Source organism: Lineus longissimus, chromosome 10, assembly GCF_910592395.1.
Source record: "Lineus longissimus chromosome 10, tnLinLong1.2, whole genome shotgun sequence".
Taxonomy (NCBI): domain Eukaryota; kingdom Metazoa; phylum Nemertea; class Pilidiophora; order Heteronemertea; family Lineidae; genus Lineus; species Lineus longissimus.
The window spans coordinates 18,714,108-18,738,817 of record NC_088317.1 but is presented as its reverse complement, the minus strand read 5'-3'; the positions used below and the strand labels follow the sequence as shown (position 1 = coordinate 18,738,817).

General features: G+C 40.0%; 4 protein-coding genes across 5 annotated transcripts; 2 read left to right on the top strand and 2 right to left on the bottom strand.

Annotated features, from left to right (window-relative positions):
- Nucleotides 1-667: 667 nt before the first annotated feature.
- Nucleotides 668-11,337, top strand: LOC135494594 (ankyrin repeat domain-containing protein 42-like). 2 transcript variants are annotated; one of them, XM_064782710.1, is made up of 12 exons: nt 668-710; nt 1,350-1,516; nt 1,831-2,058; nt 2,185-2,320; nt 2,814-3,014; nt 4,420-4,545; nt 4,871-5,020; nt 5,329-5,478; nt 5,673-5,799; nt 7,785-7,917; nt 8,847-8,885; nt 9,703-11,337. In XM_064782710.1, the coding sequence occupies exons 1-12, from the start codon at nt 704-706 to the stop codon at nt 9,847-9,849; spliced, it is 1,611 nt and encodes a 536-aa protein (XP_064638780.1). In that variant the 5' UTR covers nt 668-703; the 3' UTR covers nt 9,850-11,337. The 2 variants fall into 2 exon arrangements, with proteins under 2 accessions (XP_064638780.1, XP_064638781.1); XM_064782711.1 differs by lacking the exon at nt 8,847-8,885.
- A 537-nt stretch (nt 11,338-11,874) lies between these two features.
- LOC135494700 (nuclear cap-binding protein subunit 2-like) lies at nt 11,875-13,678 on the bottom strand. The gene is made up of 4 exons (XM_064782916.1): nt 13,535-13,678; nt 12,970-13,151; nt 12,615-12,753; nt 11,875-12,438 (listed from the first exon to the last, which is right to left on the bottom strand). The coding sequence occupies exons 1-4, from the start codon at nt 13,628-13,630 to the stop codon at nt 12,331-12,333; spliced, it is 525 nt and encodes a 174-aa protein (XP_064638986.1). The 5' UTR covers nt 13,631-13,678; the 3' UTR covers nt 11,875-12,330.
- A 188-nt stretch (nt 13,679-13,866) lies between these two features.
- Nucleotides 13,867-17,364, top strand: LOC135494567 (GPI mannosyltransferase 4-like). The gene is made up of 3 exons (XM_064782661.1): nt 13,867-13,876; nt 14,252-14,387; nt 14,628-17,364. The coding sequence occupies exons 1-3, from the start codon at nt 13,871-13,873 to the stop codon at nt 16,409-16,411; spliced, it is 1,926 nt and encodes a 641-aa protein (XP_064638731.1). The 5' UTR covers nt 13,867-13,870; the 3' UTR covers nt 16,412-17,364.
- A 140-nt stretch (nt 17,365-17,504) lies between these two features.
- LOC135494938 (intraflagellar transport protein 81 homolog) lies at nt 17,505-24,564 on the bottom strand. Its single transcript, XM_064783290.1, has 12 exons — nt 24,503-24,564; nt 23,695-23,854; nt 23,448-23,551; nt 22,933-23,113; nt 22,559-22,714; nt 22,084-22,279; nt 21,642-21,805; nt 21,211-21,453; nt 19,503-19,652; nt 18,869-19,087; nt 18,500-18,744; nt 17,505-18,278 (listed from the first exon to the last, which is right to left on the bottom strand). Exons 2-12 carry the CDS (start codon nt 23,836-23,838, stop codon nt 18,014-18,016), a joined length of 2,067 nt encoding a protein of 688 aa, XP_064639360.1. The 5' UTR covers nt 23,839-23,854; nt 24,503-24,564; the 3' UTR covers nt 17,505-18,013.
- Nucleotides 24,565-24,710: the final 146 nt, after the last annotated feature.

Here is a 24,710-nt window from a genome sequence, read left to right as displayed (position 1 = left end):
TTCGAACCATCCTCCGTATTCCTCGGTAGTACTCGAACGCCCGGAATCAGTATGTGCTGCAGTTTGAAAAGTTTGGGTGCGGGGTATGATAATGATAATAATGAACATTTTAACATCTATACATTGTTGATTAGATAACAAGATAAGGAAAAAGGAAAAAAGAAAACAGCGGCAGATTTACCGGGAGTCGAACCCGGGACCAGCTGATCCACAGTCAAACACTCTTAGCGCTGAACCACCAAGGCATCCATGCTGAAATGGAGATTTTATTCGCTTCTTATATGCGGTATGCAAACGAGCGCGCCGCAATTCCCATAGTCCCTCTGCCACAATTTGAGAGGTGACTGGCGCCCTGACCTTGGCAGAGACAGTAGGTCGAGTGAGGTTTAGTAACAGTGCTCACTATTGACGACGCTTGGAGAATGTATGCACCTCGCACTTCGTCCCTTTTGGACGAAGTATTGGTCTAAATAATTGTAGCATATTATTGTCACATGACCTGCCCCATACCGATGAAAATAAAGTTTATCTTATCTCATCTTACCTTATACCATCGAATAAATTAAATAGTTTAAAAGATACCAAAATATTGTATTTATGATGATTGCTTTTGTTTATTTTCAGTTTTAAACCAATTGCAATCGAAGAATTTTGTTTGTCGCGTCGCCACTGTGTTTACTGGAAGCACAATTTTTCTCCCAAAATGAGAGGTAACTTCTATTTGATATCGAAATTCTCTAAATTCCCTGCAATGATTTTAATATCACCTTCATAAAACAAAAGTTGAGATCATGTAGATATGGAAAAATACCAAGATATTGTTATTACGTCAATAACTTCCCGAAAAACGTGCATTCAACATTGGTAACCAAGTGAATCATGAAATGTTTGCATGTATGAATGATGTAGGCTACAGGTACTAGAACTATTTACATCTGTACATGGTATGGTAATTGGTATAGGCCTAGTATTTCATGTCTTTTATAAATTCATGATTTGTAAGGAATCCAGTGGCTGGCTGGCACCATGATGACGGTGCCAGGCATAGCATTTTTAGAACCAAATTTCTCTACATTAGACAAGCCTTAACTGAGGGTGGACTGACTGGATCAGTGACACTGACAAGTGACAGTGGATGACTGATCTGAGGGCGACCGAGGGGCAGGAATGAGTAATCTGGGAATGGTAATTGGATGGACAGCACAACTCACTGACACAACAACCCCACTGCACTGACACGACTGGCCAAATAAAGTGTCTATTCCTCACGCAGGAATAGGACATTCGGAATGAAACATTTCATCACTGCATTGGCCCAATATCTAATAAAGATTTTGATTGATTTTCAGCTCAAGATACTCGTAAGACTGTCTACGGAAACATCCATGATGCCGTGCGGAATGGCGATGTTGAGGAGTTGGAGATGATGGTGAAGTCGGGGGCGAGCATCAATGAAGTGGATGGCAAGGACAAGTTCACACCCACACACTGGGCATGTCATGCTGGTGCACTAGAGGTGAGTGTCTGAGGTAGTCTCGAACTTTATATTGAGCCAAACTTTGTCACCAAGCATCTTGTTTTGCTGGGTCAGTGCATATGCTCTGATGAGAAATTTCAAATTTACAAGCAGAAGCTTTTGTGGATTTTCAAAGAGATTTGTTTTCATTATTACTTTACGTCAACTTCAAATTTGGTTCAGTGAATTTAAATGCAATGAATTATCTCAGTTGATTTCAACCACTTTGGTGTTTGTTAAATAATGAAATAGTTGTGCATTATTTTTATGTTCTGACAATGAAAATAAAATTGTTCTGTTGATCTCCTTTTCAGTGTCTCCATTGGTTGTTATGGCATGGTGCTGACACCACTGTAACCACCCCAAGAGGCTGGACACCAGCCCACATTGCAGCCATAAGGGGACAGGATGCATGTCTCCAAGCTCTAGCGAATAATGGTGCCAACCTCAGTGCCAAGGATGCTCGAGGGAGTACCCCGTGTCACCTTGCTGCTGCTCATGGAAACTCATTCACATTGCATTCGATACTCAGAAGTGGAGTGGTAAGCTTTCATCCTGATCCTTTTCAAACCAAATGAAAACAACCTACACAAATTCTCTTGCTGGTTTACTGTCTTTGTCAGAAAAGCCACAGTTTGGAACTTATCTAAAATATGTTGAAATTTCAGGATACGAACTCAAAAGATAAGAATGGTTGGACTCCAGTGCATGCGGCTGCTTACCACGGTCGCCTTGGCTGCCTCCAGTATTTGGCTCGTTGGGGTGGCAACATTGAGGAGGTGGATAATGTTGGAAACACTGCAGGTACGGAACAATCTTTTGGGATATGTTTTTGGCTATAGCCTGTCCCGAGCATCTGTTCTGAACTAAATAAGGAACAGTTCTGCTCGACCTACCGGTAATAACAACTTCATCTCATTTGAGAGTTTTGTTTCATTTCAATACAGAACAAAATGTCAGGCCAAGTGGCTGTTTGAATATTAATGTCTTTGGAATGCTAAATGGTATCAATGTTGGCCTTTATCAAGCTTTAAAGTACAATTCAATCCCACACAATACTATACAATGTATGAGATTCATTTTAAGCCAAAAATCTCATTATTTGCCCCCTTTGTGTTCATTAAGAGATCTGTTCTTAATGTCTTGAACAAAATGAATAATTACATAAAAATGATTAGTAATCCCATTGTTGTTCTGAGGAATTCAGTACATTCAGTCATATAATCTTTTTTAGTGGGCAGGCTTTGAGCAAAGAGTAAGAAGGCACAAATATGGAGTGGCCTATTTTATATTTCAGGTCACCTGTGCGCAATGGAAGGACACCTTCCGTGTTTCAAATTCCTTATCGCCAATGCCCCCAGTCCAACCCACATCACAGGGGCAAGGAATGACCAGGGTGAAACCCCCAAGATGCTGGCTCAGCAGTTCTACAAGGAGGAAATAGTCGATTATATCAATAATATCGAGTGGGAGAGAGACCACCCTGAAGATGGAGAAAGTAAGTCTGCCACCTAAAAAGTGTTTTTATTCGGGTGTGCATCAAAATTTATTCAAAACTCAGACAAAAGTGACATCACAGCTCTGTGACGAAAATGCCATACCCTCGTGCCGCTGCTGAGAATGGTGTTGAACTTTGGCGATGATATAATTTGACTATTTACTTCCTTTCTATTGTTTACTGAGTATTTTTTGTATATAATTATAAAGCTCTCAAACTTGATTTCATTTTAATATTTGGATATTAATTTTCCTATCCTAACCAGCTCAGGGTAAGAATCTTGCTTGCAAATATTTGCCAAATGAAATAACCACACATACATGTAGTTGCTGTTACACCATAGACACAAACAGCTTCAGACAGTCAAATAACAGTGCAATGCTGTTACACCATAGACACGAACAGCTTCAGACAGTCAAATAACAGTGCAATGCTGTTACACCATAGACACAAACAGCTTCAGACAGTCAAATAACAGTGCAATGCTGTTACACCATAGACACAAACAGCTTCAGACAGTCAAATAACAGTGCAATGCTGTTACACCATAGACACAAACAGCTTCAGACAGTCAAATAACAGTGCAATGCTGTTACACCATAGACACAAACAGCTTCAGACAGTCAAATAACAGTGCAATGCTGTTACACCATAGACACAAACAGCTTCAGACAGTTAAATAACAGTGCAATGTTGACATCAGTAACAGGGAACTTAGCTTATTTGTCATAAAATGTTGCATCTTTTGCTTAAGTTCAATAAAAGTATTTTAAAAAGTTACATTTTGTCATCTATTATGAATTTGCCTTTAGGATATCGTGGTTATGATCCTGACAAAAAAAATATTGAAACCAATAGTAAGTCGAACTGGGATGAGCTTGTTGCATGATTTTATAGATTTTGTTTTTTTAGGAGATTTTAAAAAGTGCCTCACTGATTAGGGGCTTCATATCATCAAGACTGTTTTAGACTTGATATGATATTGTTTATGTTTGAAATAGCTAAATGGAATGGGATCAGTGTGTTTATTTCAGGTTAGCATGTCAAGGGTAGCTGCTTTGTATGCCACAGCTTGTTTGCTAAACCACATGTGATCTTTTGGTAGAATGCAATAACTGTTTTCTTCAGGATTATTCAAGCTCTGATAGTTTTGATAGCTGGTTGGTAGTTTTTGGCTTTTCACTTCACTTCAAGGTTTTGCTTGCATGCATGAAGTTACTTGAAGCAAAACCTCATTTCTTCGAAGTAATGCAATCAAGTCTTCCAATTGGAGTACTACTTCCCTCATTTTGCAGTATTTCATTGATGGTAAACATATTTGTGCATATTCTGATGTCAGCTCATTTGCTTAGGGGTCAGGTGAAGCCCAGTCTGGCAGTCTTTATGATATTCATCTTTTTTCCAGATTTGGCCTTCCCTGCCCATGTTGCTGCCTACAAAGGTGACCTGCAGCATCTAAGGATGTTGATTGAGAATGGCGTGGTCAACATCAATGAACGAGACGACAAGGGAGCTTGCCCGGCTCATAAAGGTAACAGGGTGTGATTGAAGTTTCCTGACACTGGTGTAATACTGATAGAGTGGAACCTCTCTACTAAGGACACCTTGGGAGTGACAAATGCTGTCCTGATTACCGAGGTCAGATGGAATAGAAGCTTCCTACTTCTTACCAAAACTTGCTGCCTAACACCTCAGAGCAAATGCTGAGAAAGAAGAAGAAGACGAGCTGAAGACATCCGGCATGAGATCTTCATTGTCAATGAAGCAGAAGGAGGCCTCCATGGCTTGCAAATCAAATTTTAGATGCCTCATAGTTCCATAGTAACTTTTTAAAAGTCTAATCATGACTTTTTCAGCTGCTGGTCAGGGTAACGTTGAGATCTTGACTTGGCTGATTGAGATGGGGGCAAACATGTCCATCACTAACAATGCTGGAGAGACGCCTAAAGACATCGCCAGGAGGTTCGCTCAGCTGGCTGCCGTCAAGGTTCTTGGTGGAGAAGACGGTAAGAGAATATGATAGTTCAGGACAGAAGCTATTTCATAATCGTTCATGCTTTATAAGATGTGCCTGGTATGGGAACTTGAATCGACAGGCCCATCCATCTACAAAAGAAATATGAGTTCATTTGGTCAGCATGGACAAACTGTGGGAGCCCCTTCCATATGAGGCAGTTTGAATACAACACAGTTGGGATACAAAATCTGGAATTAAGTTAAAATTACTGCCAACTGTAGATTTGAATTATACTCCTCAAAGAAGTGCACTACATGGTGTCATAAGATATTCATGAGTCCCCCTTCTCATTTCCAGACTCGGATGATGAAAATGCCGAGTACGGTGGTGTTGATGCCGATGCTGATGATGTTGACGGAGAGCAGAATGGAATCTCTCGGCCACCTGCTGGAAACACTGAGGGTGATGGAATAGAACTCACTAAGAAACAGAAGAAGATGGCGTTAGGTAAACAAATGTTTAAAAGTTTATTGTCTGATAGCGTGGAGAACCTGTGATTGCTTAAGTCTTAAGTTGGTGACAGAATGCATTCATTCATGGTCTTGAATAAATAAGTAATGCATGCACTCCTGTAAAGAAGCTTTTTGCTGAGTTCTTTGTCATCTAAAATAGAATGCAAATTTGACCTGTACATTTTCCAGGCCGCTCCAAGAAGAAGATTGAAGACTTGGACAAACTATTGGAAGTTGCTAAAACGAATTACATCCAGCTTGGTGGTCAGCTGACCGAGGACCGAAGACGATTGCGTGCGGAGAGAGAAAATGAGAGGTACGCCTAACGAGTAACAAGTTTTTAGAAATCTGATGAAGCTCCCTCTCCCCAAAATTCATAAGTTTACCTCTGTAAATATCTCTCTTGAAACCAAACGATGTAAGTCCATAACCTCTTAAATTCCTCCTAAGACACTGGTGTTCATTCTCCCATTGACCCATCCCACCTGATACTGTTCCAACCCTATTTTAGATGACATTCATAAGATTGCTGATATTTTTCTAACTAAATTTCCTATCTTTTGCTGTGGCCTATTGTTATTCAACAGTTTCTTGTATAGTGTCTGCCCTCTGATTTGACGAAAATGATTACCAATCTTCTGAAATTTGTATTCTTCAGAACGAAACAGTGAGTTGGATCTGCTTTTATCTGTAAGAATATTGTTTGACCTGCCACCCTCAAGTTTTTGAAATAAGACTTTTCAAGAAAAGAATTGATATTGAGGACAAAAAACCTATCTGATTTCTAAATTTCATTTTAAATCCTTCTCTCAGTTATTAATATTATGGCCGTATATGTAAAGCCAGGTGTGGAGCTCTGTTGGGGTGGCATGGTTGAAACAAGTCACTGAACACTAGAGCATCTTCACAATCAGAATGGGACTCATGATTATTGTCCAGACGCCTCACCCTCCTCTGCCTCACAAGTTTCCTATCCCCCATAACCATCCTCTAATAGTATATTATAATCATAATTCATCATTACACTTTCAAAGAATTTTATGACAGGTTTTTCTACATATTTTGTGGTTACGTTTTTTAGTTCCTCGAATAGTTCTTATCCAATGAGGTATTTAGTGTTGTAGACTTTTATCAACTGTTTGCAATTTGTCCCCTTTCTGTGGGCATTACTAGGATTTTTTATTTGGATTTCTTTTGGAACATAACACAGAATCAGTAAAAACACTTATTCAGTGCAAGCAGTCGTACTAAATACTTGGTCAATGCAAGCATATATTGAATGTTTCACTATCAACTGACCCTGTCTTAGCCTAGTAATGCCTATTCATTTCATACCATTTCAGCGTATTTCCAAAATTGAAGTTGAAAATATTCCTTGGTCGTTGTTTTATCACATTGCTGCTCCCCACAAACTCCACTCATCCCCGTAATTCAGGTAGCTGATCCTTAGAGTAGACGAGCCTTTCAATATGTCAGCCTCTGCTTATTCTAACTATGTAACAGCTAGAAAATTAGTTCCTGGTTAGCTGATAAATGTAGTTTAATGTATTTTGTATCTCGAACATCATTGATTTCCAGGAAGGATAAGTTCCATACCTCAGCAATGAAAAAGGATATCAGGTTCTTGTGCAGATTGGATTATGTGTTCAAATATTTTGCTTTCAAGAATTTTTTTTTTGTATTATACATTTTATGATTCTTCTTGAACATGTTGAGTTGACACTGATGAGCTGTTTATTGTCATGTTTTTGTCACTTACATGTAGGTGATGACATCTACATTGTATGTGATGACAGCTACATTGTAGGTGATGACAGCTACATTGTAGGTGATGACAGCTACATTGTAGGTGATGACAGCTACATTGTAGGTGATGACAGCTACATTGTAGGTGATGACAGCTACATTGTAGGTGATGATAGCTACATTGTAGGTGATGATGGCTACATTGTAGGTGATGACGGCTACATTGTAGGTGATGACAGCTACATTGTAGGTGATGACAGCTACATTGTAGGTGATGACAGCTACATTGTAGGTGGACCCATGCTGTTGGATATGTTTGTACAGCGTTAGCCGTTGCAGAGTTTAAGAAAATTATTTTCCTTTCTTTTCACTGCACGTGTGATGTTTTGCCTGAAAAATGCAAAGCAATTTGATGTTGATAAAGATTTTCATAGCTTGCAACAGTAACATAAACATTTGTAAATAATGTCATCGATTTGAAACATTTGTAATGATTTCGAAAGTAGGTCACCAACACACCAATTGATATTCCAGAACTGTCCTTCGTATTTCCAGAATCATCGGCGAATTGGAGGCACAGTTAGACTACGAGAGAATCCGCCGTGAGAAACTCGAGGCTCAGCTGGATGAGTACCGCCGAGAGATTGCTCACTTGAATGCCGAGATCGAGACATTGACGGCCAACCAGGTACGGCATTGAATAGATTTTGTTTCAAGTAATCAGCTTTCAAACAACTTGAAACTTTTATCAAAAGTCTTAAGTGTGAACATAACAATACAGAGCTAGCTGTAGAAATTGTGAAAGTACTAAATACATTTATGATATTCGTGATGTTGCTGCTTCTGTCGTTAACCATTTAACTTTCCCAATTTGTTGTTCTGGGAGGAACTAATGGACTGGTTTGGGAGGAACTAATGGACTGGTTTGGGATGAACTAATGGACTGGTTTGGGAGGAACTAATGGACTGGTTTGGGAGGAACTAATGGACTGGTTTGGGAACTAATGGACTGGTTTGGGAGGAACTAATGGACTGGTTTGGGAGGAACTAATGGACTGGTTTGGGAGGAACTAATGGACTGGTTTGGGATGAACTAATGGACTGGTTTGGGAGGAACTAATGGACTGGTTTGGGAGGAACTAATGGACTGGTTTGGGAGGAACTAATGGACTGGTTTGGGAGGAACTAATGGACTGGTTTGGGAGGAACTAATGGACTGGTTTGGGAACTAATGGACTGGTTTGGGAGGAACTAATGGACTGGTTTGGGAGGAACTAATGGACTGGTTTGGGAGGAACTAATGGACTGGTTTGGGAGGAACTAATGGACTGGTTTGGGAGGAACTAATGGACTGGTTTGGGAGGAACTAATGGACTGGTTTGGGAGGAACTAATGGACTGGTTTGGGAGGAACTAATGGACTGGTTTGGGAGGAACTAATGGACTGGTTTGGGAGGAACTAATGGACTGGTTTGGGGTAAATGGGCTTGGGTTGTTAATTATTTCGTAAAATTCATGTTTTCAAGGACGAAACATTCATGGAACCGTCAGAGAGAATTGATAAAAAACTATTTGAGTAAATAAATTTTGAAGTATTTTTTGTAACTATTTTCTTCAGCAAGGGACAGATGGCTATACTAGCCGCAGCTCATATTTGGTAAACATGAATATTTGACCCAAGTTCTCCTAACCACACCTTGATTTATCTCTTTTTGTTTTATTGTGGCAAAAGTTCTTACAATCCCAGTGGATGGAGCTGTCCCTGTTTTGGTCTGTCTTATAACACAACTCCCGGAAAGGTTTTGGTCTATCCCGGGTAGTCTATGGAATCATGCATGTTTGCAACACCAATCCTATAAACTGAAGTTTTTCTTTCTATTGTGAATACTAACTTCTCATACCACTGTGACAAATAACATTTTGATGAATATGTGTGAGTTCGACAGAAAAACCAGTGTGAGAAATCATAGACTTTGATTCATCACAAATTTCTTAGTTAGATTTTTTCTGATTTTCAATTTCTTTTTGCATAAGTCATTTGTTTAATGAGTGTTGATTTCTCAGTGTGGGTGTCTACAATTATCTGGAATTAGCACTGTTTGCCAATGAGAAATAGCAGACACGACGGACGTGTGGTCCAATAAACAATTAAACTTGTATTTCAATAATGCTTATTTAAACATGTATAGATCTGGTATGTACAATTAGTGATCATTAAAAATGCTTATGTTAATCTTGGTTACCAAATGATATTGGCACAGATTCATTCATAGGAAGTTATCAATCACTAATGGTATGGTTGCTTTCCATTCCCCAGTCAGCAATGATGTGATGTCAAGTTCATCCTTATGTCATGATGTTGCAAGATCCCCTCTCTCACTTTGCCTTATCATTGCATTCAAAGTCCTTATTGCCATTAGGTATCATCACTCCATTTGAAACTAAATCTCACCTATTTCGATTGACTCTTTCAGGATGAGGATTCTGGCGACTCTGCCCACCGTGCGGCCAGGAAGAAGAAGACCAAGAAGCCCCAGCCACGAGATGGCGTGTTTGTCAATCGTTCAAAGCTAGGGATGCCAACGTCAGCAAAGTCAAGGAGTGCTTATAAGATTGTTTGAGGACAAGATGAAACATCTGTTGATGTTGCTTATTTTCATATGGAAGTTAAGGACAATGATCTCAGAACTATTGCACTCACATTTCAGATGTGATGGTGTTGGAATGACTTCTCATTCATTCCAACATGGTCACACCTCAAGCATGGGCATCTGAGAAAGTTAACCTTATTTTGTCGTCTGCCCAAGTAAGAAGTCTTGTTGTGAAATTCCATATGAAAATAAGTACATTGTAGTGTCCTATTGTAAGCCAGTTGACCAGATCATGAAGAGAACTGTGGTAATCTTCCTCAGGTGTCGTTGCTTTAAAAGCAGGTCAGATTGTCTGGTCCCAGCATTGCTAATGACACATGGTGCACTGAGCTGAGTGCAACATGTCACATTCTACAATTGGGAACCAGCCACAGGCCCTTTTATCCAAAGGAGTTACTACATGTCAGCCATTCCCTCAACACTTGGTCTGAATCTGCCTATCATAACACAGGCAATAACACTGAGCCACCAAACCTTAATGTTCTTGTTGGTCTCGGAACAATGATTGTAACATTCCAAATGTATCATCCAACCCTTTACCGACCCCAAGCCTAATTCTCCATGTAATGTACAACTTTCAGTGTGTGTAATAGTACAGAACTTTGATGAAGCCAAAAAGACATTATATGAAGGCCATGTTGTCCCCTTGTTTCACTCCACTGCTTGGATTAACCATGCACACACTGCAGTTTAAGAACAAGCACTTCACGCTACAATCAGTTTATCATTATGAACACTGTATAAGTCATATCATCATAGCACTGGGATGTTCTAAATCTAAATTGTTTTGTATTCTTCGCTGGAACTTCGTATCATACCAATCAGGGAGAGATCAATGCTTTTTTTGCTAATACATTATTTTGACATGCTCCCTTTCATAAAGGTTAAACCTTCCATATACAAGTATTGGAAAATATTTATTTATTGCCAAATTTCACCAACAATTTACACAGATCCAGATTACTTTTGTCAATATCTTATGTATACATATCTATCTTATTCTGAGTTGCCAATAATGAGTGCAGTTTTAACCTGTTAGTTCACCTTCTCTGTTCCCTAATGAAAACTGAAAACTGGAGAGGATGCCACCCTGACCACAAAGTGCTGGGTCTGTGGTGGAACTCTCAGTTCAGGACTCTCTTGTTACCAAAACGGACTGTCTAGCGAGCATCTCAAACATTCCCAATGCACAAGAAGTTCATCTTTATATAGTCAACTTTAGACAGGTGACTTTTTTGCTTATTGTAAAATCAGATGGGAGCAGTTGTGTCAACTTCTTGTTTCTTTTCTGCTAATTTCTGACAACTTGAATATCAAACTGTAAAGTCTGTTGATGAGCTGTCTGTTTGTCCAGTAAATCTACTTGGAAGTCATGTATGTGTCCCATTCCTACTCAATCTATTTGTACATAAAATATACATAGTTTTACATGATGTCTTTCACAATAAAATGTATTTAACAATATGAAAGATTGTTGTCATTCATTGCTTATGTAGGCCCGGTTGTTAGCAAGCATGTTAGCCTGTAACATCATGTTGACACATTACATTGTTGCATGGACATTAATCAACATACAGCAACATTGCTACCTATACCCGGTCATCTCCACGCGTGTCATTCCACTGAGGAACTTTCAGGCTGTTGCCAATGTGACTGAAGTTCTTTGACTAGTGGTCTTGGAGATTTTGCTACCTGTGCTTGGCAGCAGACAGCACGATCACTTTCAAGCTCGACAAAGTTTGAGTGCACCTTGGTTTTCAAAATGGTGGACAGATCATTCAGAAGTGAGAAAGTTCTGTCATCAGGCAAGTTTGAAAACCGATGTACGTGTAATTCAAATATTTGTTGGTTAACTGCAAGACTTCACCAGGAAAGGACTTGATCATTGTTGATCACTGACAGCGCGTCCCAGAGAGCATGACAGCCTGGTGGAGAAGTCATGTTTTGCCAAAGAACTATTCAGACCCAAAATAGAAAGGAAACGATCTATTTTCTAACAGTGTTAGTTTATTTCATACAAATTATGACATGAGAGAGTTCAGCAGACCAGAGCGTTAACATATCGTAGTTTGAACAGCTTAATGATGTAATGTACAGTTCATACTGGACAGAAGCCCATCAACCTTAGTTACTTTCATACTTTTCAGAGGAGATAAAGAAACTACATTTTAATACATTTAAAGGCATCCTTTTAATACACACTGTAGTGTACTAATGACATTGAAATGGCCGATTTATTCCGATTCAAAATATACAACAAAGTTGAACGTACAGACACAAAATATTTGAAAGGGCCTTAGCGAACTTGAATGCATGTAAAGGGCCTTCTTTGGAAACTATTGAACTTAACATGTCTTCCGAGAAAGTAATGACTCTGGTAGTAGTGGTAGCCAGCATTAAATCGGTGAGAAAATCTCTTAATAAAAGTCCATTTCTCCCAATATCCAGAATCTAAGGTCCTGCACGAGTAAACCGCTGGCTGTGAGTAATTTTTTCTTTCACCATTTTCCCGTATCCTCCACGACCGCTGTCAAAGTCAGTTCGGTATTCGTCTCGCACCTGAAAGAGAAGAGACATTTTGCAAATGGAACTAGGAGGACTTATTTATCTTTGCATAAAATGCAATCAGTTTCATCATTATAGTCATCTTCATCGAAGCTGCGAGCAAAAAATGACCCTAAATCACTCTAATTGAATGTTGAGTTACCAGGGCAACTTGTCTTGATATATCATACCTGTCCGCCATGTTTCCCTCGACCAAACTGGCGTCCTTCCTTGAAGCCAGCATCCCAGTCTGTTCTAATGATACGGTCATCAAGTCGTGTTCCATTCACATATCGTAAGGCATTCTCGGCATCGTCTCTCGTGTAATATCTGATTTGGGTCAAGGAAGCAATATGGACACTAGCGACATTAAGAGGAGTACGTTTCCATCCTTGATACTAACGCCTGGCCTTACCTTGCAATGGGATCTTCAACTTTCCGTAGTCTCCATCTTCTTAGGTCTTTTTAATCTTCCTCCTCTTAACACCCGATTCATTTTCTGAAAGACATCCTTTCAAAATATTTTACTTTCTATGAAAAGGATACTCAAGAAAGCAAAATCCACACGGCGTCTTTTTCTGTTTATCCAACCCCATTATTATTCTTTTGATGTCGCCGCACCTGCTAAAGAGTTCATGGATCTGTTCCTCTGTTGTGTAAAACGATAGATTTCCAAGGTACAACGTTGTGCTGGTCGTCAGCAGATGTTCTTGCTCGCCTCGGCTCCCCTGCAATTGGAATAGAACAATATGAGCAATAGTTTGACGATGCAGGCCAGTTTACTTACTAAACGAAAGTAAACGCTGTAGCCTACCTGCTTCGCACATCTTTATTCAAACTCCTGACTCAATTATAGCTGTAGCGATGTGGCACACAGCGTGGTACCAGCAGACTTACTGGCTGTCAGTGATCTGGCTTCATGGAATTGTCAGTGTATGCTGCACTGGTCTAGACTTGCTTTTGATGAGCCAAACCCCATGAACCCGGAGTGAAAGCATTGAAAGGGCTTCATTCATAATTCATGAATTTGACACAATAAAATCACAAAGGCCTGCCCAGCCCTATATCACAATATTTTGCTCTCTAGAGACAGCATATTGCTAGATCGTACTTTGAAATGTTGATCTCTATAAGCACTAAGGTTGGTTGATGCTGTGGGGCCTTTCCCAGCCACTGGAAGCTGGTTGATGGCAGCCAAATTTGCCATTTTCACTCTTTTATTTTCACTTTTTTCACTTTTTCAGGAAACACTCATCCCGCAGAGAAAAAGCGTGGTTTCAACTCCTTAAAAAAAATGTTTGATATTGAGACGAATTTCGGAAATACCAATTTAATCAGCGTCAATTAAATAACATTTTTAATTTTTAAAGTAGTTTAAATTGATCAAGTTAAATTAATTTTATTTTTAGCCAATGGTTGAAACTAGTCACTCCGATGCAAAAACATCATGGCGGTACGAAATAATTTTTTTCCAAAAAGCAATATTTTGCTTAAATTACGACCTTGTGCAATTATTAATCATAATAAATATCAGCGAGTGTGAAAAAGTGCAATTTCTTAATACATATGAATACCGACATTACTTTCGATCTCCTTGTTTTTTACTTTTGCAGGCCGATTTATATTTCCCCATACCAATTTGCACTGCCGGTACCCACTATACACTACTCAACTCACTATACTCAATACGGACTGTAAATACCATGTATACAGTACAGTACACACGGTACAGCATGTACAGTGACTGCCTTAACCTTTACATTCTGCCATTTCTGGGGATAGTTTTGGATGGGTATTTGAGTGCCTTCGGCTTTTTTTTATTTTTCAGACTTCGTCAGTAACAAGTACCTTCTTGTTCCTATTTTGGTTGGTCCTTGCTGGATGGCGGTTGGCGAGTACATTCTTGCCTTTACCAGGATATCTACATCCTGATGAGTACTTCCAGTCAACGGAGGTCCTGGCAGGTAAGTATCCCCTCTGGATGGTTAGCTAGTTACTATCCATACATAGTTACATCTAACGTACTTGCTGACTGTGCCATATTCTTTTGCGCATGTGGAGAGATTATACGATACCTTTGGGTATTCTCCGCTTTAAAGTTTAAAAATGGTAAAGTTTTGGAGAAAATGTTGTTTTTCTGCGTAGTGTTATTTTTATTCTCATCACTATAATGTATTTATACCTACCTCTTCTTGTATTTTTAGGTGATATTTTCAATCTTAAGGTTCTGAAGACTTGGGAATTCAATGGCACCTCTCCTATCAGGTCGATGGCCTTTCCACTGATGACAGCTGGACTACCCTTTCGAGTTCTTAAGTACCTGGCCACAAACTATTTCCAGAATTACGGAAACTTCGTCAACGCCTACTCCTTGTTAGTCGCGCCAAGAATCTTCATGGTTCTCATGAGCTTTGGTGTTGATTTCTTTATCTTGCGGATCTGCCGTAACTTTGGATTTCGTGCGATGCCCTCGTTGATGCTGTTTGCTTCATCTTATGTGATCATGACGTATTACCAGAGAACTCTATCCAATGCAACAGAAGCATTCCTCTTTGCTGATTTGATTTACAATGTTAGTAAGCATATTCGGAAGGTAGAGGGCGTCACTGAGGCATCGAAGGAAAGTAAACGAAAGGGCGGAAAGGAGAAGGAGAAGAAAGCAAAAAATCAACCGGTCATCAAAAAGTGTGGCACTTGTGGTGGATCATTCTGGATACCTGTCATCATCATCGCTGGTACCTTCAATCGCCCGACTTTCCCAGCATTTGCTCTTGTGCCATTTATTTGTTGGTTGTTAAATGACACAGACTTCCTCTCGAAATGGACTCTCATCATAAAGAGGCTCATCTTATGTATCATTGTGGGAAGTTTGACTGTTCTTGGGTTCACTCTAGTCGATTCCATTTACTATGGTTCCATGGATTCTAACATCTTTTTTGAAGGTGCATCATCAATACTGGCTTTTGTCCAGTCAGGAAAATTCATCAAGAATCTCACGCTCACGCCCTTAAATTTCATCAGGTACAACATGGACAACAAAAACCTTGCGAGCCATGGAACTCACCCCAAGTATACCCACCTCCTGGCAAATCTCCCAATGTTGTTTGGTCCCCTCGCTACCCTCATCCTCCTCGATCTCTTCAGGCTCCCTGCCAAGGCCTCAACTGAAGACAAACCAGATAAAAACCGCAACCGCATCCTTGTATACCTGAGCATTTCAATACCAGTCATAATACTGTCCATCTTTCCCCATCAGGAGCCACGATTCTTGATTCCGCTTTTGATCCCCGTAGCAGTCATGTACGGAACGTACCTATTTGGACCGGGATGCTACAAGAGTCTCAGTTTCATCTGGATCCTATTCAACGTTTCGTTCACCATGTTCTATGGTCTGCTCCACCAGGGCGGCATGTTCCCCTGCATCCAAGACTTGCAGCAAAAATTCTACTCCGAGCGAAATCTGGGTAAAACTCACCATGTGATTTTCTACCACACGTACATGCCACCCTGGCACCTATTCACCCTCAATCAGGACGGCTACGTCGGCTTTGTACAAAAACCAACAAAGAAAATCAAACAGCAATTGTCCCTTCATGATCTTGCTGGCTCCCCACCAAAACTCTTGGATGAATACATTGACAAGTTAATCACCCCCGATATGTCCAAAACTGAAATTCTTGTAGTAAGTCCGAGCACTATTGATGCGTTATTCTGTACTTGGAAGAATAGGAAGGTTTATAAGTTTGTCAATAGTTACTCGCACCATCTCACCATGGAGGACTTGCCTGACTTTGAACACGATATCGAATGCCAGCTTGGTAATGTTATTTTGGAAAACTGCAATCGAGATTGTCGTGGTAAATCACTCCTTGAAAAAGTTGACAGTGTTCTGAGTTTGTTTGTTTACAAGGTTGAAAAAGTTCAAGAGAAAAAGAGTGAAACTGTGAAAGAGAGGAAATCAAACACTTTGAAGTCTAAAGATAAGTAATGTACATTGTACAGGTAATTGTACCTTTTAGTCTTAACCCAGAAATGTGTTCATATCATCGTGGCAATCAAACTTTGATATTACATGTACATGTGTATCTATGATCATCTGTAGTATTTATCTGAAATAGGCTTTCTTGTATGAATTGTGCCACTTCTGTTTCATATGGTACATGTATTCCAACTACAAAATGTATTGTTTGTGTACACAACGCAGCCTGTGTTCTCTCTGTCAAAGTGTACAGTGATACATGTCTCACTGTTGTCAAAGATTAAATCTTCAGTTATTCTTGATATAGTTAAGTATTTGTAGGTTCTGTTTTAAGGGATGAAAAATACTCCATTCTAGGCAGCAGGTCTAATGCTAAAGGTCAGGCTTTGGTGAGGCCTTGTTCATAGCTTGTTCTTGATGACACTGCTTGTTGAAAGGGGTAGGTCATCAAGGATTACATGTCACTCGCATTATTTTGACGTCCTCCTTTGTCCTTTGTTTCACTTTGTCTGTCACGTCAAGTCCTTCACTTCACAGTTCATTTTGTAGGAGAATTTATTGCTTTTTCTGTTGTAAATTAATGCATTGCGAGGTCCAAAGTATTAGAAGTTTTGCAGTATTGTATATTTGTATTGTTATGTATTAATAGTACTATTAACAAGCTGATCTATTGACATTGTACCTTGGAGGGATACCGATGCACAATATGGGTAAAGTGGCATGGTGTACACTTGCATTTGTAACAGAAAGATGAGCTTACAGGGAGGCATTTACGGTCATTTTTGATGGGAAGATGTTTGTTGTCCTTGTATGTGACAATGACAGAATGAGAATGCCACTATTGACTACTAAAAGAATAAAGTCATGTTTTTTGTAAAGGCAATAATTTACAATTAAAGTAATGTTTCTATATGTTACATAATATATGTGAAGTTTCTGATCATGTGCTAATAAAATGTCTAAACAAAATGTATTGCTTTGCTTTACCTCATTCACTTGGCTGTCCATACCATCACTATTAGGGATTTGCCTTTCAACGGGATTTCCATACGCCAGCTTTTTCCTGGTACAACAAATATGAGAGCAACTATAAATGTCCCAACTAAATAAACTTTATTCAATATACATTAAGTACATAAGCTTACATCATACAAAATCTAAACATGTTTTTCCAGTTTTTCAAAAACAAGTTTGAAGATAGTTCAATATTGTGCAAAGCTTGTACAACGGACGGATATCTGATATGAAGACACTTGACATACAAGATGTATAACACGGTGGAAGGAGAAGTGCTTGATGTCTATCTATCAAATGAGACATATTCTGTCTCAAAATGTGGACCTGTGAATTCGATGCAAAATCAACATGGTACATAACCCCATCTTTATGAGAAAGGACTTAAGTGTTAATGGCAAAGTCCTGAAGGCCTGACTGAGGGTCATGAAGGTGACCCCTCACTGAATTGCAGGGCTAACCAGCTCTTCTACAGTCCCAGGCATGATTTGCACTTCAGTTGTGATGTAACAAACCAACCGCATCTCCCTGATAGTCTTTCCGACAGTAAGAAATTTTAAAGGGACGAATTGAATTGTTCAGGTCAAAATAAGTCATTTACAGGACGAACACGTCTCCCTCCATCTGTTGCGGTCCATCGTCATACATCGCTGCCATTGTGTTCCCACCTCCCTGCATCCCCATCTGATCCTGGTTACGCTGCATCGCACACTGCTGCTTCATCTCCATCAGACGTTCGAAATCTTTCCACATTTTCATTTGACGCATGCTCGGCCCGTGATTTTCTCGGACGGCTTTCTGTTTTTCGCGGAGACCTTTGCCCATGTTTTCTTGCTCTTGAATCTTCTTCGTGTAGAGTTCTCTGCAAGGAGAATAGAAACAGAATTCAATAGAAAGGTAACAGAATTGCATCACAGGAATTACTGGCAGATGACGAGCCTCTTAGTTTGGTTCATATGTTGCAAGGTCAAATATGAGTGTTCGTAAAACCTGTCAACAGCCAAGTGTAGCAGTCGAGTTAAACCACTGTGGTGCCAGGTGAGACAAAGGAGATCACACAGGTGGGTGGGGAGGATTGTTTACCTGAAAGATTTCTTCCTTTCGGCAGGATCCGACGATACATAGGCCTTCATCTCGTCTGATATCCTCTGGTGCTGCACCTCCAGAATCTTCTTCATGCAGTTGAGATAATGATGTCGTGACTCCTCGGCCATGCATTCCTCCCGATATCCACGCACCTCCTGTTCAAGTTTGGAGCGGTTTGTCTCGAGACCCGCTGCTGTCGAGTCATAGTGTGCTTTCTTGTCTTCGTGTTTCACAGAAAGTTCCTGAAAATTGGAAGACAATTATGAAAAAGAATAACACCCTGCCAGTTCACTCCGCACACACCATTCGTTTTTGACAACTTCTCAAATGAAAGACTGACACCTTTCAATAATTGACGACACTCACCTGAGCTTTCTGTCTCATGGGTCTCAGCTCTTTGATGATTGGTGCCAATGATGACTTCTTGTCCGCAATCCTCATATGGAGCCGCTGGACCATCTCAGAGATATCATCCAAAGTCTTGCCCTTCAGTTCATCGAGCTCACTCTTGACGCTTGACACTTTTTCAAGTTCGTCCTGTGTCTCACGATATCCAGAGACACCTTTCTTTGTTTCTAGAGCAGACTGAAAGCACAAAATAACCAAATGTAACTTGAATTCCCTACAATCCCTAGGAGGGCTTGGAGTCACTGGGCCAATAAGTAGACCATGCTAGAAACCACAGTGAAAAGCTTTGAACCTAAGAATGGATTCCAAATAAGAAATCAGGTGTGTATAATGTTCAAAACTAGGGACTATCCCATTACCCTAGTATTAGCTGGTGCGCTAGATACAAGATCAGTTGCTGGTTTCAAAACATCAATTCCAGAGGAAACAGGTTGACAAACGGGGTCAGACTGGCTTGACCGTGCATGATAAGGGCTGGGAGCCACCAAAGAGTAGAGTGAAAACAATGCCTCAGAGATGTAACAGACACCAAGTGGTCTATCAAGCCGAAGTAATCAGGATACTGCACACACTTCATCAAATTCTGACCCACCATATGTCTGTTCATATGATCATCTCTCTGTTTTAAGATCTCCTCGGTCCTTGAGAGGACGCCATGCTCCGCTCGCAGCTCGTGGATCTCCTGCCTCTTCTTCTTATAGATGGTGCTCTTGCTGCGTAGCTTATTCACGTAGCGCTTGAACTGAAATGAACAACAAGGGCGGTAAGTACGGCGTAGATTACAACAAAGGCATTTCATGTGTTCCTGTGCTGTTTCAAAGTCAGCATGAAGGCAGAGATGTTCGGCATCACAAAGTATGCCTTCCTGCTGCAGTCACCCTGTAGAATTGACTGGATCTCTTGATGTGAGATGTCATTGCTCAACCCATACATGTATATCATCTTAAACCTCATCAGCCTGATAATGATTCAAAGGCTGATTGATTGGGTAGCCATCCCAAAAAACTAAAGACAAGATCTTTTCAAGATACCTTTTGGTACGAAGAGTTATGTAACATGAGCGATTGGACATGTCGTTATAACTGTCTCCTCATCAACACTGATAAACAAACCCCTTTAACAACTGACAGATGGTCCAATGCAACATTTCAAATTTAAGGAAAAGCATAGCAACAAACAACACATATAAACAAATTGATATAACAACAGAAATACTCAAGAACTCATCATATTATTGAAGACAAAGAAGAACAACAAACTGCAAAATGAACAAAATGAATTAAACTGTTGATAACTGACAATACTCAGGCTGTCGGACTCGGACTGAAACATAAGCACACACACAGTATGGTATTAACCAAGACCATGAGCTAGTTAGGGAGAAGCTGCTGAATGGTGTTGTGATCAAAGAACTATAGTACTGGTCAGCCATATTCAACAGGATTATCCAAATAATGCTCATGCATTTCCAAATTGATATCAGACTTACACCAAAACCACACATTACTTGGCAAAATAGTTTATGCTGTTACCTTACCTCTTATCAGAGAGTATTGATGAATTATTCACAGACACAACAGTCATAATCACCAAAGAACTGTTTAGTTTATTTCAACAACACGAAGTTTTACACTGGAAAGTGCACACAGCAGCCAACCTTTTACCAAGAATATATACATGTATACATGTTGGATTTCATCATGAGCTGGGATCTGTGAGGGTTAAAAACAACTCTCATTTCTCAGCTATGACTGTGACAATGATGTTGAAGATTCAAATGTATTCAATATTATAAAACCAGAAGGAATCAAAACACACAAAAACTCCATATTGACTCAAAGACTGGCGTAGTATTCAGGTTGTCCGAGCCTAAACTTACAGACTGGTGGTCCAGAGGTAGAACCTAACAAGAACAGAGGTGAAACAAAAATATTTGGAAAAATGTGCGTAAAGTAAGTGTGATAAGTCAAGTATAGAAGTGCTACAGAAATGAAGGTTTGGTTGGTGAACCAGGGTTGATATAAACTTAGAGCTAGCAGGCAATTATATAGATCAAAGCTTCAGAGACCTTACACAGCTCTGAGCCGCTACAGAAGTCTTTCGTGAGAGCAAAATAATTTTAAAATTTTTATTCCACCCTCCTCAGCTTGTCTTTGGATGAAAAAGCACGCTAACCAAGGTATAAAAAAAGTCTTGCCTAATCAACTGGGTAAGGATAGTGTGAAGAGAGTGATGGAAGGAAAGACAATGTGGATGAGGGTAGTCAAAATCAGGACAAGAGAAAATGGCAAGTTATTTACCTCATCTCCCTTGAGGACCTCGCCCCCGTCGGTCTCCTTCAACACAGATCGTTTCTCTTCAAACTCCAGCTCACATTTCACCAAATCCTCACGAATTTCTTGAAGTGTCTCAGCAGCTCCCTCTTTCTTCCGTGTGATAATCGCAGCCTGTTGTCTGAAGAGCGACAGTTTATCATCGGTCGGATCGGTGCTCATCATTCGCTTTTCGATGAGTTGATTAATCTCTGAATTCATTTGACGAATCTGAAAAAATATCAAAATACATTTGGTAAGATGACCAATGCTCTCCTTTTTAGGGATAATGACAGTGATTTAAATCCCACTTGCTTTAAAATTTTTAGTTTTACGGATGACCAGAAGTGGACAAAAGTTGAAATCTAAATGAACTCCAAACAAAACAGGCATAATTCTTATTCTCTTCAGCATTTTACCTTCTCAATGAGAACATCAAGGTCACTCTGCCCCATCGCAGGCTCCGAGACAACTTTCTGCAGATCAGTCACAGCCTTCTTACGATTGGAGATCTGTTTTGGTAGCTGCTCAGTGACGATGTAATTATTTGTTTTGACCTCCTCTTCCAGTCTCTGTAGCAGTCCTGAAACATTTAACGAAGAAACTTTCTTGGAATACTGTTCACTTCACGTTTCTCAGAAGCTAGAGATTTCAAACTCATTTGTCTGTAGCTCAAATCAACAAGATGTACCTCGAGTGACATTCAACTAAGCTTTAACCTCAACCTGACCATGAACACACCCGGAATTGCCAATGTTTTGCAGCATAAGACTACCACACCAGATAAACTGCAAGCCATGATTCGTCATCAGTCATTACAACAGACCAGAAACAAATTCTTGCAGTAAAAAGTATTGGCACCTTCCGGTGTTGCCCCGACAGCAGACGCCCTGACATCCTTCAGTTGATTCTGCAGACGGCTGATCCGCTGATCAAAGTGGGTGATAGTGTTCTTCTGTTCCTGTTTCTGAGCGGTCAGACTCGTTTCTCGATCTCGTTCCAAACGAAGGCTGCGGGCAACATTTAGCATTGGGCCACTCTTTTGGTGAGATTCAACCTAAAGAGAAATACACAATATAACAATAGAGTTTCTGTTCTGATTTCACACTGTTTCCCCGATCTCATTCCAAATAGGGACTGAACAAATTCAACAAATTTTAACATCACAAACATTTCCTGATTCACAATCATATCATATCCTGTAACAGCGTGGTCATCAATCAGTCAGAAAGTCTAACAGCAAAACAATATGCAACCCTCCATCCCCTGTTAACTTGGTAGAATATAACCATAAGGTATTTGATGCAATCAAATTAGAGATATTCTGCCTCCTCACCTTGCGACGTAACCTCTCAACTCGTTTATTAAGTTGTTCCTTCTCGTCTTCCATGGAGGAGATATCCCGTCTGATATCGGTGGTGGTGAAGCCACTGTGCTTGAGCTGCTCGTGGGACTTGTGAAGCTCTTTGAATTGTTCCACCAATTCATCGTACTGCAAAGGATAAAATGGACAGTATAGTTTAACCTGATGTTGAGTATCTGCAGTGAGAATTTGATCATTAGATTCTTTATGTTTCAGGAGAAAAAGAATTAATGGCATTATATATAACTCATGGCATTCATTCAGTACGATCAAACACCTCTCTTGGCTATTACTCCATATCCTGGCATTCACAGATCTCCCTCTCTCTGAGGTGGATGACAACCTACCTGTGCATATAAGCCCTGCACTTCCTCATCAGCCAGGAAGTCTGGAGGTACCTCCACCTTGACAAGATAGCGCGCCAGATAGGCCCTCTTCTTTAGATCGGCCATCCGGTGGAAGAGCCATTCTAAGATAGGATAAATAACAATCTTCTCGCCTGTGACCAGACCTTGGCGGAATAAACTCCTACAAAGAAGAGAATGCCATAAAGTAGTGCTTTGTTACAACAATGTAGACACAGATAATATGACTGCAGAAGCTGCATCAGGACTCGACGGACATGTCTGTGGAAACAGCATTGAAACCCCCAACGAAAACCGTCTCAAAAGAAAGACTGGGTACTAACTTATTGATAATCCAAGCAGTGACAGAGTTTAATGCTGTTGCCAAAGTTACTTATCATTTTGGAACAGCACTTCTGAGTAAAGCAATTTGCCTGTCAGTGTCAGTAGATGAGTATTGATAGTAGTCAAGAGCATGGACAAGCCATTTACTGTGTAAGTATTTGGATGCAACTTACAAGTTTGAAGAATCGGTCGGTGGCTTGTACTTGAGGATCCTCAAGATGCTGAAGATTCGAATGGCAGTTTGGTCAGCGCTCTCTTCACGCACATCAATTTTTTGCTGGAAAAGAAAGATAGATGAGATCACTTAAATTCAGCTTCGCCTGGTATCACATTTGGAGTGCAACAGGGAGTGCAATATGAATTGACCAGAGACTAAGGCGGCCATAATCTCATCTATCTTCAAAACCACTTTGATCTTACCTTTGGATCAACTTCAGCAAGGACATCGGTCAGAATCTGTAGCAGCTGGATGGGTTCAAGAGAATCAAAGCTGATCAAATTGTAGGATTTACTGAAAGGCGGCTTGGACAGCTCCTGGACAATAAATTTTAGTTGCTCACTCATCGCGGATGGTTGGGGTCTGAAAAGAAGATTAAACCAATCAATGGAGGACTGGAGCATTCAATTTGAAACCATCAATATACAACATTATAGTTCGTACTTCTCTTCAACTTCGAAAAGGCCTATTTTGTTCTGATATGAGCCTGAAGTTTTCAGACTAACCCCCCCCCCCCCCCCCAATACATCCTGAAGGCAGTCTGCATAGCATGAGACTGCGTCTCGGGCCCGTTATTTATCTTTTACTTCATTCGGCAAATATATCAGGACTTCATTCTTCTAGCTTTTCTTTTTCCATTTCAGTAGATTTTGACGAGCAACATCGACAGCAACATCTTACCTAAAGACTGCAACATCATGATGATTAAGGTCTGCCTGCGCCTGGTATATTGATCACTTCGATTTCTACATTAGCCTACAATCAATCTTGGAATCTTCTCTTCTTAAGTTCTTTCGTTATAAAAAAAACCTAAAACTAAAACTCTGATGTAGGCCTATGTCCATGATGGTATGTCATGTGCATGAGAAATTTTGACATTCATCTACTCAACACAAAGGAAATTTAACCTTTTCTGATGGGTCTACACCCTCTAGAGATACTCAGAATGATGACTGCACAAAGATTTCTGAAAGACAACGAAAGATTCTTGAGAAAATCGAGGATAATCACCTCTGAGTCTGACAACCACCGTATCCAATGTAAACTGTCTTCAAAATTTTAGCAGCACTGGAATTTACGACCCGGATGTAGAGTAAAATAACCTCGGTTCGACCCATAAAAATTTGAATAATTCTCTTAGCACTAAGAAAAATCTTAATCATTGAATGTGTTCTTCAATTATTTCTAATATTTGTTGATCTTGTTTACAAATTAAACT

Excerpts from the sequence above, each read along its gene's own strand:
- LOC135494594 (XM_064782710.1), top strand. Across the intron at positions 4,546-4,870 it reads AGCTTGCCCGGCTCATAAAG|CTGCTGGTCAGGGTAACGTT; the intron begins GTAACAGGGTGT and ends TGACTTTTTCAG. Across the intron at positions 5,479-5,672 it reads ACAGAAGAAGATGGCGTTAG|GCCGCTCCAAGAAGAAGATT; the intron begins GTAAACAAATGT and ends TACATTTTCCAG.
- LOC135494700 (XM_064782916.1), bottom strand. The coding sequence starts at position 13,630 with ATGGCAAATTTGGCTGCCATCAACCAGCTTCCAGTGGCTGGGAAAGGC. Across the intron at positions 12,754-12,969 it reads TGTGGATTTTGCTTTCTTGA|ATATTACACGAGAGACGATG; the intron begins GTATCCTTTTCA and ends GACCCAAATCAG. Across the intron at positions 12,439-12,614 it reads GAGGGAAACATGGCGGACAG|GTGCGAGACGAATACCGAAC; the intron begins GTATGATATATC and ends CTTCTCTTTCAG.
- LOC135494567 (XM_064782661.1), top strand. Across the intron at positions 14,388-14,627 it reads GTCAACGGAGGTCCTGGCAG|GTGATATTTTCAATCTTAAG; the intron begins GTAAGTATCCCC and ends TTGTATTTTTAG.
- LOC135494938 (XM_064783290.1), bottom strand. The coding sequence starts at position 23,838 with ATGAGTGAGCAACTAAAATTTATTGTCCAGGAGCTGTCCAAGCCGCCT. Across the intron at positions 21,806-22,083 it reads TGTCGGGGCAACACCGGAAG|GACTGCTACAGAGACTGGAA; the intron begins GTGCCAATACTT and ends TAAATGTTTCAG. Across the intron at positions 19,088-19,502 it reads ATCATATGAACAGACATATG|TCTGCTCTAGAAACAAAGAA; the intron begins GTGGGTCAGAAT and ends TTGTGCTTTCAG.